The following is a 13,016-nucleotide window of genomic DNA, read 5'->3' as shown; positions in this document are numbered from 1 at the left end:
TGAATTTTGAAAACATTACGCGACATGAAAAGAAGCCAGTCACAAAAGACCCCATATTGTATTATTCTATTTATATGAAACGTCCAGAAGAGGCAAATCCATACAGACAGAAAGTAGATTTAGTGGTTGCTTAGGGCTGTGTGTGTGCAGCAACTGGTAATGGGTATGGGGTTTCCTGCTGGGGTAGTGAAAATGTTCTGAAATTTATCATGGTCATGGTTGCACAACTCTGTGAATATACCTAAGATCATCGATTTGTACCCTTTGAATGGCAAATTATATCTCCAAACCAAAACGAGAGCGAGGTAAAGTTTCTGGAGGCTACATTTTTTGACTGCAGACTGTTTTCTTTGGTCCTGGCTCTAGTCGCTGGGGCCAGCAGTCTGCATCAGCGAAGTGTTGGCCAAAGCCCAAAGGAACTCTCTTCGTCTGTGCTTCGCCTCAAGCAATTCATTTTTAAATAACTCTTTGTCAAATTAGACATACACAGTCTGGTTTTGCATATCCTCTCCTAGGGTTTTTGATGTTTTTATCTTGGGGATGGGGTGGAGTGCTAGGATATGTTTCCTCTTTGAAAGATGTGATGGGTTAAGGGCCAATTAATTGTCAGTTTTAGTTTTCTTGGCCCCTGACTTGTCTATTTTTAACTCCAAAGGCTTCCAGTATCAATCACATAGGAGCCAAACTCTCCATGAGGCAGAGAGATCTTCCCACTGCTCTGAATTTCTAATTTTCTTTCTTTAGTGGATGTGTGGCATCTGCTCAGTGTTTTTAAGAGGTCTAAGTGGGAGGGAAGTGATCTAAGGGAACCTTGTAAACAATGAAGAAAGAGATTTCCTAGCACCAAGTTACCGGGTGCTGTTATAAATTGTGAGGCCAGGGATGTGTAGGTTCTGGGTCTGGCTTGCCTGAGAGCTGGTTGGGTAGCCTGGTTAGAGTTGAGTTCCACAAGTACAGAATAGGAGTAAGGGATAACTGCAGCGGGGAAAGAAGGGATGGTGGGCATTCATGATCTAGTGGATCATGTAAGCTAAGTGAGTTTTAAAGAACCTCAATTCTAATGCTCTGGAGGCTTTTTGTGAGGCTCCCAGATTCACCTGTCTCACTGTCACTCCCACACCCATCCTTAGCCAGAAGCTCCGTAGGAAGCCTGGCTGCTACTGCTGTCACTGCCACTCGCTGGGGGTGCGGGGGTAAGGTCCAGAATTCAGTGTGGCCTCTATCACACCTGTTCCATTGGGTCCCAAGTAGCTCCAGCACAAGGGTCTAACCCAGCGGGACCCACATCTTTAGCAGCTGTCCACAGAAACCGAGTAATAAAACATGAATGTATGAGAAACCAATGCCTACTGGGATGAAGTTTGACCAGTAAGAAACAGGAGACGGGAAGAAAATAGCAGATAAATTTCTCTTCCTTACTTCCCTTCTACCCTTCCACTGTCCGAGTCACCACCATGCTGCATAGTTTCCTCAAGAACAACCTGGTGACTAAAGAATTGGCAGTGTTTTCTTATGGGGTTATACAAAGTACTTTGTTTTGCTTTCTCATCTTCCTGGATTCACTTCTCTCTTTTTCTCTTGTTCTTTTTACCCTGGATTATAAACTCCAAGAAAGCCTGAGTACATAAACTTTTTCTCACGGTCTGTTTTCTATAGAACTTGAGCTAAGGCAGTGACAAAGGCTGAACAGTGTATCTGGAGGAATCAAGGTAAGATAATGAAGATGGGGTCGAAATCAGGAGGTAAGGAATGAATAAAAGGGGGATGAAGTTCCAGATGATCATGAATAGTGGTGGGTATTCAAGGTTGCCATCCTTGTGGAATTTCCAATCTGCAGAGGAAGACATTAATTAAATGCTATTATATATACAGAAATGGATAGTCATAAACTATGTGCAGGAAGTGAAGGAAAGTTACACGGTACAAGGAGGGCATATAACAGTGACTTGGTTTAGTCTGGGAGCTCAGTAAGACTTTCCTGAGAGAATGCCACAGGGGGTGAGAACCAATCACTGAGATCCTTTAAAGGGTGGAGATGAGAGCAAGGGGAGGTTGTTCCAGGCAAAAGGAATAACATGACAGCTACGAAGGCTCTCTCAACAGAGTTTGGAGAAATTGCTGAGTTTGGGGAACAGAAAGGACTCCTCCCATAGAGAAAAGTACCTTAGCTTTCGCTTTAAAAAATTCAACCCATACGAAAGAATATATTTTATATCTTAACTCAGTACCAACACACATACATGGATGGATACAGACAAATGAAACTGAGCTACATAACACTTCAGATCTGTCGCAATAGATGAGTTATATAGTTGTGACAAATTCTCTGGTATCTGAGAAGTTTCCCTGTAGTGTTTAGATTAATAATTTATTTCCTTTCTGCAGGGTTAGGCTTTTTTCCTTAAAAATATTTTCTTTGGGAGGATATTGTAATCTTTATTTAGATTCTTGATATGAGGTAAGAGTGTAGCAAATCTTTTCTGGGGGTGGTTTTTAAATTAATTTCTAAAAAGGTAATTTTTAGTGCTGACAGGACCAGAGTCTGCTTATCCCACTCTCTCCCTGAATAATAAACCCGGCCTTCGCACACAGAATCATCCTCACCATATAAACTGAGTGAGTGGGAAGAAATCTATATCTTTCTTCCTGTGGAACAGACAGCTTTGGCAATGAGCCCAGTCATTCAGGAGTTCTCCATGATCTGTTATTTAAATCCAACTCATTATGACTGATTTTAGGCAGGAAGCCAAAATGAAAAGATTGACTAAATATATTTTTGGTTTTTCCATCCTGTTCCTTCTTTCCGTCTCCAATTTTAACACAAGTGCTAAATCTGAGGTCAGGGTTAGATGTATAGACACCTCGACATGAGCAATCTATTAATTTAAAACCAAGCTTTCCAAAGGGTCTTGTAGAATCAAATGAGATGGGATGACACCATTTTCTGAAGTCCAGGTTTAACTCCAAAATGTCTATGATTTTTAACTTGAAATGTCTTTTGCAGCAGCAACTCCTCTGGGCTATAGACATCCTCAAAAGATATACTCATTTTCCATCCCCAGCAACTGGCATAGGATCTCATAGGTGTCCAATAAATGTTTTCTGAATGGAACATTAGGTCTATGGGCCCATGTTTCTATTCTTTCTTGCATTCCACACCATGGCTATTTGATTGTTTCTCAAAGCCTTTCTATGTTTCCTTGAAGTTCTTTTAAAATTGCATTTATGTTTAATCCATCTGGAATTTATTTTTGTGTGTAGTGTGGCAATACGATTTTGTCCCAATCTGAAATGCCACTTTTAACATACATTAAATTCCCACTGATTTTGAATTGTTTATTCCACTCTTCTGTTTGTCTATTCCTATTAATCATACTGTTTAAATGATGGCAGCTTTTGAGTATAATTTAATATCTGGTAGGACAAATTCCCCCATACGATCCAACTAAATTATTATATTAAGGTACTGATTTGACATTTTTCACACGCTCTTCCAAATAAGGTTTATTTTTAAGTTTAAACAAACATAAACAAAAGCAATGTGAAGGAATGACCGGAATTTTGGGAAAAGTAGATATATATAATAATTTTAGGAGGACTGATCTTTCTACGTCTTCCAATCCAATAACATGGTATACTTAATGTATTCTGCTCTTATTTTACATTAATTAGTAAAGTTGTATAATTTTTCTTCATATTGACCTTGTATAGTACTTGTTAAGATTATTTATTGATATCTTATGTTTTATAGTTCTGGTGTAAGCCACCATTACTTTATGCCTGCATTCCTGTGACAGCCTCTTAAAATTATTATCCATATAAATAATTCTTCCTGAAACTCAGTTCCTTGACATATTCTCCTCTAAGAATCTTATCCTTGTCCCCTATCTCTGCTAATTGTTCCTGTGATCATTCTTTACCCTTTATAATGACCCAAATCTGCAACCCCCAAAACTGTAATTTCAAAGTTAATCATCCCACCATTCTTTTACACCCATTAAGTCCTCTATCATTCCCACTCTATTCCTCCAACTCCATGAGGACTCACGACCCGTGAATCCTATACTTTTTCACTGCCCCTCACACTCCTCTTATACTGTTACTTTTCTTCACACTGAGCTTAATTTTCATGGTCAATACTTAATCCACATGCCCTCAACTTCTTTGCCCTTCTCTACTGTACTGACTTGCCAAAACCCCAAACTCGATTAGATCTACCTCTTCACCTGTGCCCTTACAACTGATGTGGTTGAAGAAAAATATATAACCAAGTGGACTGATCCTACATTAATTGATCACTAACCTTAAGTGGAACATTTAATGCTGCCTGGAAATCATACTCTATTTCCTTCGGCTTTTCACTCTCTCATCCTTTTCTTACATTTTCCTTTCCTCTCAAACCTCCAACTCCCTTACCCCCCATTTTAAGTCTCAGTTGATGACCTTCCTTTATATTTCAACAAGAATAGAAGCAATCCCAAGAGACCTTCTGTGAGCTCCCATCACCATGTCTTCCCACCTACATCTGTGCCCATATATTCAATCTTCTCTCTTATATGGATAAACTCTTTGTATTCCTATTGTAGACCAATCACTTGTGTACTAGATTCCATCTGATCTCATCCACTCAAGGACATCATTTCAGTAATTCTCCTGTCTCTTGTATCAGCTTTGCATGTTTTACTGGATCATTCCAGTTGTGTGTCTTATTATTCTGTCTCAAATCAAAAACTGTCTCTGGACTCCATTTCCCCTTCCAGCCACTGTGCTATTTCTCTCTCTTCCTTTATAGCCAAACCCCCTGAAAAAATTACCTATATTCATCATTTCCAATCCGACTCCTCCTTCTCTCTTTTAAATCCACTCCAATTGCCTCTCATCTCTGCTATTTATTGGAAACAACTCTTGTTAAGGCCAATAAAACATTTATCCTAATTAACTTCTGGTCATCTTTTACATCTCAATCGAAACCCACTGAAACGTTTTCTGATTTTTATGACTAGGTCAATTTGTCTATTAAATGCTGTCACCATTATATCACTTAATATGAATGTAATTTTATATTATGTAATTCTTTGACTAATGATACTTTTTTTCCTCAATAGACTCTAAGCTCCACATGGAGAGGAATAATATCTATTTTTCTAAACTTGAGAAAAGGAGGCCCAGAGAAGTATAGATACTAGTTCAAAGGCACAATAATGTCTATTCCTCTCCGTATGGAGCCTCTACCATGTTATGGCTGGACAGGACAATCCATGCAACCTAGTGCAATATTGAGTCTTTATTGTGTCTTCAAAGATTTAGCCACCAGGTCAACAGAGCTGTTTCCTACATGCTCTGTTTCCTAAATGCCCACGAGACGGTCTCTTTCCAAAAAGCATTTGTTTGACTGTGTGTGGTGATAGATGTTAATGACTTACTGTGGTAATCATTTTGTAATTTATACAAATATCAAATCATTATGCTATACATTTGAAATTAATAAGATGTTATATATTCTATTATACCTCAATAAAAAGAAAGCATTTATTTGAAATTGCATTGCAGGGTTCAGGATAACACTTTTTAGTCACTCGTCATTGACCTATAAATGATCAACCAGGAAAAACATTGAGAGGAGTGAGTAGGAAGATCAGTTTAAAGTTACAAAATTAACAACAACTGTCAATTGAAGATCAGTAAAAAAGAAATAAAAAAGCATTTCAGAAATGAAATAGTCAGGCAAACAGGACTTGTGTTACACAATTTTTAAGGAACCTACTGCATTAAAAAGATCTTTGTACACGAGTTAAAAGGTATTTTTCCAGCACAGCAAACCATAAAGCAGAACTATCAATAAACAGCCTGATTTACCACTTTGTAAGGGACTTACTACTAAGGTTATCATATGATTTATTATCCAGAATGGGGGCACTCTGGGAATAAAAAGAGGCATTGTTAAAAATCATTCCATGACAATGAGAGTTTACCAGGGCTGTCCCAGGCAAAAAAGCGGGTCTAATCTCCCTTTTTAGTAACAATCTTCCACTCATGACACATGGAGAAAACCAGCAACTCCAATGACTCCAATAGGCAAACCAACCAAAGCAGCCTGAATAGACAAATGTACAGTATGGGCTTTATTTATATCATTTTTACCCTGAATGGTCATACTTATCAACTCCAATAAATAGAGTTAAGAGTCACTTGCTTTACCTACTTTTTTTTCTTACCCTGATCTATATGTAATCTTTAGGAAGGCCATTTCTATCCCAATTTGATGTTTAATCCTGATGCCTAAGAAAGAACACATCCTTCTATACTAAGTCAAACAGAAAGCCATTTTTCAAATTTCCAGAGGGTTCTCTCTTCCCCAAAGACACAACTGGTTTACATGCGATTTGCATGAATGTGTGCTACATCTTCTTTAATCAAAGTGACTCCCTGGCCATTCACTAAATCAACATAGCAAAAGCAAGGTCACTAGCCACAAAACTTTATTGAAGGGATCAATACATAAATCCTTTTGAGAAACGCTTTGAGCTATTCACTTGATGGTTACGAACACATCAGGATCTGTTTTATTGGTATATTTCTGGTTTACTTAGCAAGGGAAAAATCACAAATCAAATCCAAAAGGCCTGATTTTTAAAACTTATAAAAAGAGAGAATTAAACAGTGCCAGCCCTACTATGTCAAGAAAAACTGTACAATTCAAATCAAGAAGATAATTCCGTACAAGTCCATCAAGGCAAGTTGGTAAGTAGAGGTGAAATAATCTGTTATACAAAATGCAAAAGGAGTCAAGGATGAATTACAAAAAATAAAATTTTGGTCAGAAAAACATTACTACATAAAGCCGCATAATGATGCCTATCAGTTGTTTTCTTTCGGGGAAAAGAAATCAAACTAGTTTTCTATTTATTAAGAAGAAAAACTTAGGGAAGTGTTTGGAAAATACTTCTGATATTAAGTGAATTCTTTCTTATTCCTTATCTAAAATTCACAAACATCTGACTTATTTCTGCCAAGCCATGGAAATGAGGAAATAAGTGGCCTCTAGTGGGACACTTACAACACCCGAATGAGGTCCAGAGTAATCCTAGATCGGGGGACATCAATGTTGAGTACTTGGACTTCCACTCTTTCTCCAGGGCCCAGTCCAAGACTCCTTCTCTTCTTCGTTTTAGAAAGTTTTGCTTCTGTTACATTTCGTATGGGAATCAGCCCTGCTTTCCCCACTCCTATATCCACAAAAATTCCAAACAGAGTGGCATTCTCCACTTTGCCGGTAAGAACTGTCCCAACCTGCAGATCTTCCAAGCAGACTATGCTTCTCTTGAAATCGGGTTTATCAAAATCTACAAGGAAAGGGGGGAAAAGGACATTTTGTGTAAATAATAACGCTCTGTACTTCCAAGACACAACATAAATGATTGAATAAGTATTTACCACATCTCAATGATGTACCCAGACCAGTATTAAGCACTGAGGGGAACACAAAAGTTGCTGAAGACGCAGGCCTGCCTTCAGAGAAAATGAATTCTAGATGGAGAAACAGCATTCCCACCGTAGAAAAAAATTCAAGAAAATTTACTCAGACACTTTCTTCTCCTCAAATTCTCTCGCTAACATGTGAACATTAGTACTGTACATAAGGACTGAGAAGAGTAGAGTCTTAATTTCTAATTTATGAGGAAGTGGTTAGAATTGCTCAATGAATATACAAGGCTAAATGAAAAACACTGAGAAAGGAAGACCCTTGGGAGATTTTTCCCAGTGCCTGAATTCTCAAACTGTTTAAAGGTGGTAGAAAGTACATCAATGTTTGATCAATGAGGGAGAAATTCAAATACTCTCCTCTCTCACTTATTCACTTACTCCCACAAATATGGAGCTCAGGAATCAATTCCTATCCATTTTGAATATATCTATCCAATCAAAAGTTATGGATTCTTGGTAATTTATGGCTCAGAAACCTAGATCAGCTAGTACTTAATCTTCTTTCTTCTCTTAATTCATCAACCATTTATTAACTCCTGTTATTATCTCCTGGCCAGGCACTCTGCTGGGTGCCAGAGATACAAAGGTGAAGATGTTTAGATCTCTGTTCTCAAGTTCCTTACAGCCCTCTTTTCTTGCTCACTCCAGTGTTCATGTCTCTGTTCATTAACACTGTCCCCCCAAAAGTGGGCATAAAGTATGGCAAGGAATCATTATGGCTCTAGTTAAAACAAAACAAAGGTTTTATGAGGGAGAAGGTTAGAACTAACAGTTTAAATGGGATTATCTCTGGATTCCATTTATCCATGCTCTTCTTGGCTCCCTTCCCTAGGATTACTGAATGTTGATTCTAGTAACAAAGAACACATTCTATGCTTGGATCTCCTTTTACTGAGACCTCATTCCCCACCACCCCCACTCGTTCCAGCTCCTTTTCCTTCACAGCTGTTGGCTTCATCCTGATTACTTGTTGGAGCTATCCTTTACATTTGTATTAACAACTGGTCACCTCTTTGTTGCCCTTCCCTAGTCCAACCACACTGAAATCAAGATTTAAAAAAAACTTTTTCCTGTACAACAAAAGCCCTCTTTAAACCTCAAATCTCATTTTCCTCATAAAAAAAAGGAATATGCTAACATTGAAATGGATTCTGTAGAATTTCACCTGATGCCAAAGCAGTGAATTCCAAAAGCAAGAAACCTACTATAATGTAACATTACACTGGGCAACGACTGTGCCAAAGCACAATGAAACTAAGTCATTGATCAGGGTCAGTGGCCGGATGGTCTCCAAGGCCCCATAGGCACTGTAATTATGCTTGAAAACTCTTTTCCTCCTTTTTCTTGCAGACGACCAGCTGGTACAGATTCCTGAAGGGTTCCTGATCAGCTGCTTAGTTTAATTTTGCATGGAAAATCAGAGTCAGAAACTGCTTAACATGTTCCCAAAGACAGCCTGGGCCACTAAGAAATCAGAAAATCCTCTATGTACTAGGCAAACTTTAACACTTTGATTACCGAGGCTACATATTCGGTCTCCTGTCACCAAGCTGCTTCTGACGAACCCAATTATGGAAACTAACCAGCAACCACAGCGTTAATAAAGTAGAACTGATTATGTCATTAGGAAAACAGAAGACAGGACGAGTATAAGGAAAGAATGAGGCATCAAGAAAGGATACTTTTGAGGAAATGAGTAAAAGCGATGTAACGTAAATACCGTAATGCAGAAACATCTGAAATACTAACTGCCCCTTCCAAAGCTTGACAGTCTGTCTTCCCCCTTGGGGATGTTTCGAGTATTAAAATGGAAAGTTCTCAAGCATCTTGAAAATTGTGACTTATACTAGGGCAAAGGTCAGTTCCAAAGTGTGTTTAAAGAGACTTATTTAAAATTTCACTTGTCATGATGATAAACACTGCGTTGACTAGTAAGCTCAATAAGAAGCCAGGCGTATCTGTGTTTCTGCTCAACTAGGAGCATTACCAGGTGAGGACCTCTACTTACTGTTGGTTGTTTAATTGAACCATATAATTTGAGTGTTGATCTTTGCCCTGACTCTACAGTGGAACTGTAATAATGGAGCAATTGACATCAAGAGAGAAAAACAGAGATAGACAAGAAAACTCAGTACAGGATACCTGCAGCTAAAGCATATCTGCCACCCTTCTAATGCGGTGGTTTAGGCATACTGTCCTCAAATCCCACCCTGTTTGAGAACTAATGCTCTACTTAGTATTCCTGCTAAACAACACCCATGGCACTCACATACAAGGCTAGCAGGCCTTTAAATGGAGATGGATTTGCCTACTGAAACATCCACCCAAAGGCTTCTATTCATTCCTACACTTTTGGCATAGGTCTTAATGTTTTATTTTACTTTCTCCAACTTAAAAGTAATTTCATGTCAAACTCATAGAAAAGTTGAGGAAAAGCACAGTGAGTTTCCTGGGTATGTTTTTACATTTCCTTAAACCTTTTCAAAGAAAAATGTCTAACTACCTCAACACAGTCTAACCCAAAATGAAAAGAGCCAAGCCCTAAACATGGTATCTCAAAACTGGTTATGAGACAAGTGCAGATTTGTTCAAATCTCAGGGCTTCCTATTCAAATTTCCTTGGGAAATAGGTCATTTGACACCTTAATTCTTCCTCACCGGGTCACTGTTCTCAACAACTGTGGCTCTTATACTTCCCTTGCCGTCTACTTGTGCTGAAAGCTGAGAGCACTTTTAATTAGAAGGAAAATCAACAGTGAGATAATATCTTATTTGTTCAATGTATTCATTGACACAGAATCCAGGAACTTGGAAGGCTGTTAAGTTAGGAAGAAGATTCACTTTTTAGTTTGTCTACTGAATACTTTACCTTGGACTTTGGGCTCCTATGAGATAAAAAAAGCTTACAAAAGGATCATGAAAAATGTGTGCCTCCTTGCACACAGCAGCACATGTGTGGATGCATTTAGTCCAGTGTAATGGAAAGTAAGCAAGGGACGAGGAGTCTGGACACCTGGGCTTCTAGCTTTGGCTCTGGTTACTAACTGCAATGACTTTGAAGGAAGGTCACCAGGCTTTAGTTTTCTCAGTAGAGAATGGGAGAATAACTGTTTTTCACCTATGGCATAGGATTGTTGTGAGGGCCATAGGAAATAATGTGAACTATGCAAATACAAGGTGCTGTTCAAGTTCAACTATTTACCTGTTCGAAAGTCAAAGCTTTCGGGCTGGCTGAGGCCATCTACGATGATCTGTAAAGTGTGTACTGTTGTTTGCAATTTTTCTGCAATTTTCTCTATTCCTTCCTTTTCAAGGAATAAGTTTATTTTTTGTTGCATTTCAGGCTTTCCAATTTCACACAGTGTCCCTCCAATGAATGATAAAAACCTGCAGGGGAAAAAAAAAGCCCAACACTTATTAATATTATTATTTTCTAATCTCCTTATACAGGTCACCCTAAAGTTATTTCATCTCAGATCCATATATCAATCATTCAACTTTTATTGAAAATATCATGTGTCTTATGCCATAATAGATGATCTGTCTTGGTAAAAAATAAAGGGAGGAGATCGATTTAGGTCCTTGTGCTATTTTCCAATGAAGCACCTGCTCAGAATCAGCATCAGAAACATCGTACAGTGTGATGCTCATTGTAGTTCAGTATTGTATGTATTTTTAAAATAAGGATACCTTTATTTACCAAATGTTTACTAAAATTTCAGTTAGAAAAACTTATTTGAATTTAAATTAGCTAATAGGCAAATAATGAACCAATGATATAAAAATCCAGAAAAATATCTAATCACTGCTAGCTTGTGACAGATTACTTTATTCATGTGCATATCACTGTGCATACTATCAGCCTAATAATTCTCAAATTCAATCAACAGTCAAGACTCACATGGATTAATTTATATCAAATACATTAAGTATATTCAGCATCAACAGACAAAATATGAGAGGGGATAATGAAAAGAAAAACTTTCTTCCAAAATGGACATGATGGAAGCAGTAAGACTGTAATTATATAATCTTAACATGAATACTATCTTTGTATACTTTATACACTATACAGCTGCAATATTTACAAGATAAAAATATCTGCCTTTCTCAATTTCCCTTTACTATGTTTACCATTTCCCTTGCTTGCACAGTTGCCTTTCAATTAGCTTTGGAGTTCAGTAATAAGTTAATTAAGAAAAAACAAAAGGTTAAGATGCATTTCCCTTCGATTTCATCTGAATATTGAGCTGTAGTTCACTGTCTTGATATTCCTTGGCTGGGTATTTTTCTACATTATTAAGCTTAATTCCTATTAATTAATGGCACTTTAAGAATGTCAATACAGTACTCAGACAGTGATACTACTGCCTTCAAATCCTTTCTTGTAAGGGTGTCTCTAGAATATAAGAAGGGTCACAGGAAACTGCTGGAGGCTGGTCTATGATTAGAATTGGGATGTCTCCCATTTGGCAGGTTGCTGCATCATCACAAAAGGAACATCTGTGATTTCCAGTCTTTTTTGCATTGTTGTGTTCAACTCCAAAAGGCTGTTTCAGTGATAATCTGGTGTCCGGTGGAGAAAGCTCTCTCATTTCTCATTTAATGAAAGCGTTTCTTTGGGTTCAAATGAGCAATCTACATTTCCATATTTTTGGTCAAAAACAGATTTTCTAAAATCCAACTAATTCTCTTGAGAATATATTTTGGTTAATGGTCTGATGAAAGACCAAGGAGTTGGGGTTTGGTCTTCCTTTTTGGAAATGAGTTTCCATCCAAACTGGTGGCCAGTGAAATATACACTTTAAGTCTGTGTAGCCGTGGCTTTCCCAGCCCACCAAAGAGGGAGCCACACAGTATCTGTTAGTGCTGATGGATGAGCAGTAGCGCATAAGGGCCCTAATGACAAGGAACAGCTGTGGAAGCTCTGACTGACGGGGCAGTTGACACATGACAACCTCTGCCCACAGCCAACTTCCTCGAACAACTTTCTCAATAATACGTGCCCTGCTGAGCAGCCTGTCCCTGTATTTACCTTGTTGACTTGATTGGTCTTGGTCTGCAACTGGCTATTTGGCAGAACATCTTTCAAATCCCCAAGACTCTGGCTTACAATCAACTGTTTAAATGCCAAAAAAGTGTGTTCATGAGCTGTAAATCTGTAACCTTGAATAGTATTTTATAATTAATAAAAGTAACTAAATGACAGAAACTTCCCAAATCGCTATACAAGTTTTGGCCTCAATAACAAAAACGCTGGCTAAGGAGGCCACCTGGAGTCTTAGGGTGTGCGTATGTGTAACTAACTGCTACCAAAGTCACTTCCATATAAAGAATTCTGTTTATAGTGGTTGCAGATGTAAAAAGAAGACTGGTCTGTTCAACCTGGATGCATTTTCCATATATCATTTTCATTCTCACACACTTAAGCCTGAGGGCACTGGTAACTGAAATCAATAAAAAAGCAGCAAATTGTGCTCCTAGCTTAATGCTTCATATTGATCAAGCCTATTTTTAAATGACTATGGAAC

General features: G+C 38.1%; 1 protein-coding gene across 3 annotated transcripts in view; it reads right to left on the bottom strand.

Moving 5' to 3' along the window:
* Nucleotides 1–5,499: 5,499 nt before the first annotated feature.
* SRBD1 (S1 RNA binding domain 1) overlaps nucleotides 5,500–13,016 on the bottom strand; it is a 183,248-nt gene continuing 175,731 nt past the window's right edge. For all 3 annotated transcript variants that reach the window (XM_039887259.1, XM_039887260.1, XM_039887261.1), the window contains 2 exons: nucleotides 10,688–10,872; nucleotides 5,500–7,343 (listed from right to left, as the gene is read on the bottom strand). In XM_039887259.1, the coding sequence (XP_039743193.1) occupies nucleotides 7,054–7,343; nucleotides 10,688–10,872 (475 nt within the window). In that variant the 3' untranslated portion in view covers nucleotides 5,500–7,053. The remainder of the gene's footprint in view (nucleotides 7,344–10,687; nucleotides 10,873–13,016) is intronic.

The sequence above is a fragment of the Pteropus medius genome, unplaced genomic scaffold (genome assembly GCF_902729225.1).
Source record: "Pteropus medius unplaced genomic scaffold, Ma_sr-lr_union100, whole genome shotgun sequence".
NCBI classification, from domain to species: Eukaryota; Metazoa; Chordata; class Mammalia; order Chiroptera; family Pteropodidae; genus Pteropus; species Pteropus medius.
This window is presented reverse-complemented; position numbering and strand designations above follow the sequence as displayed.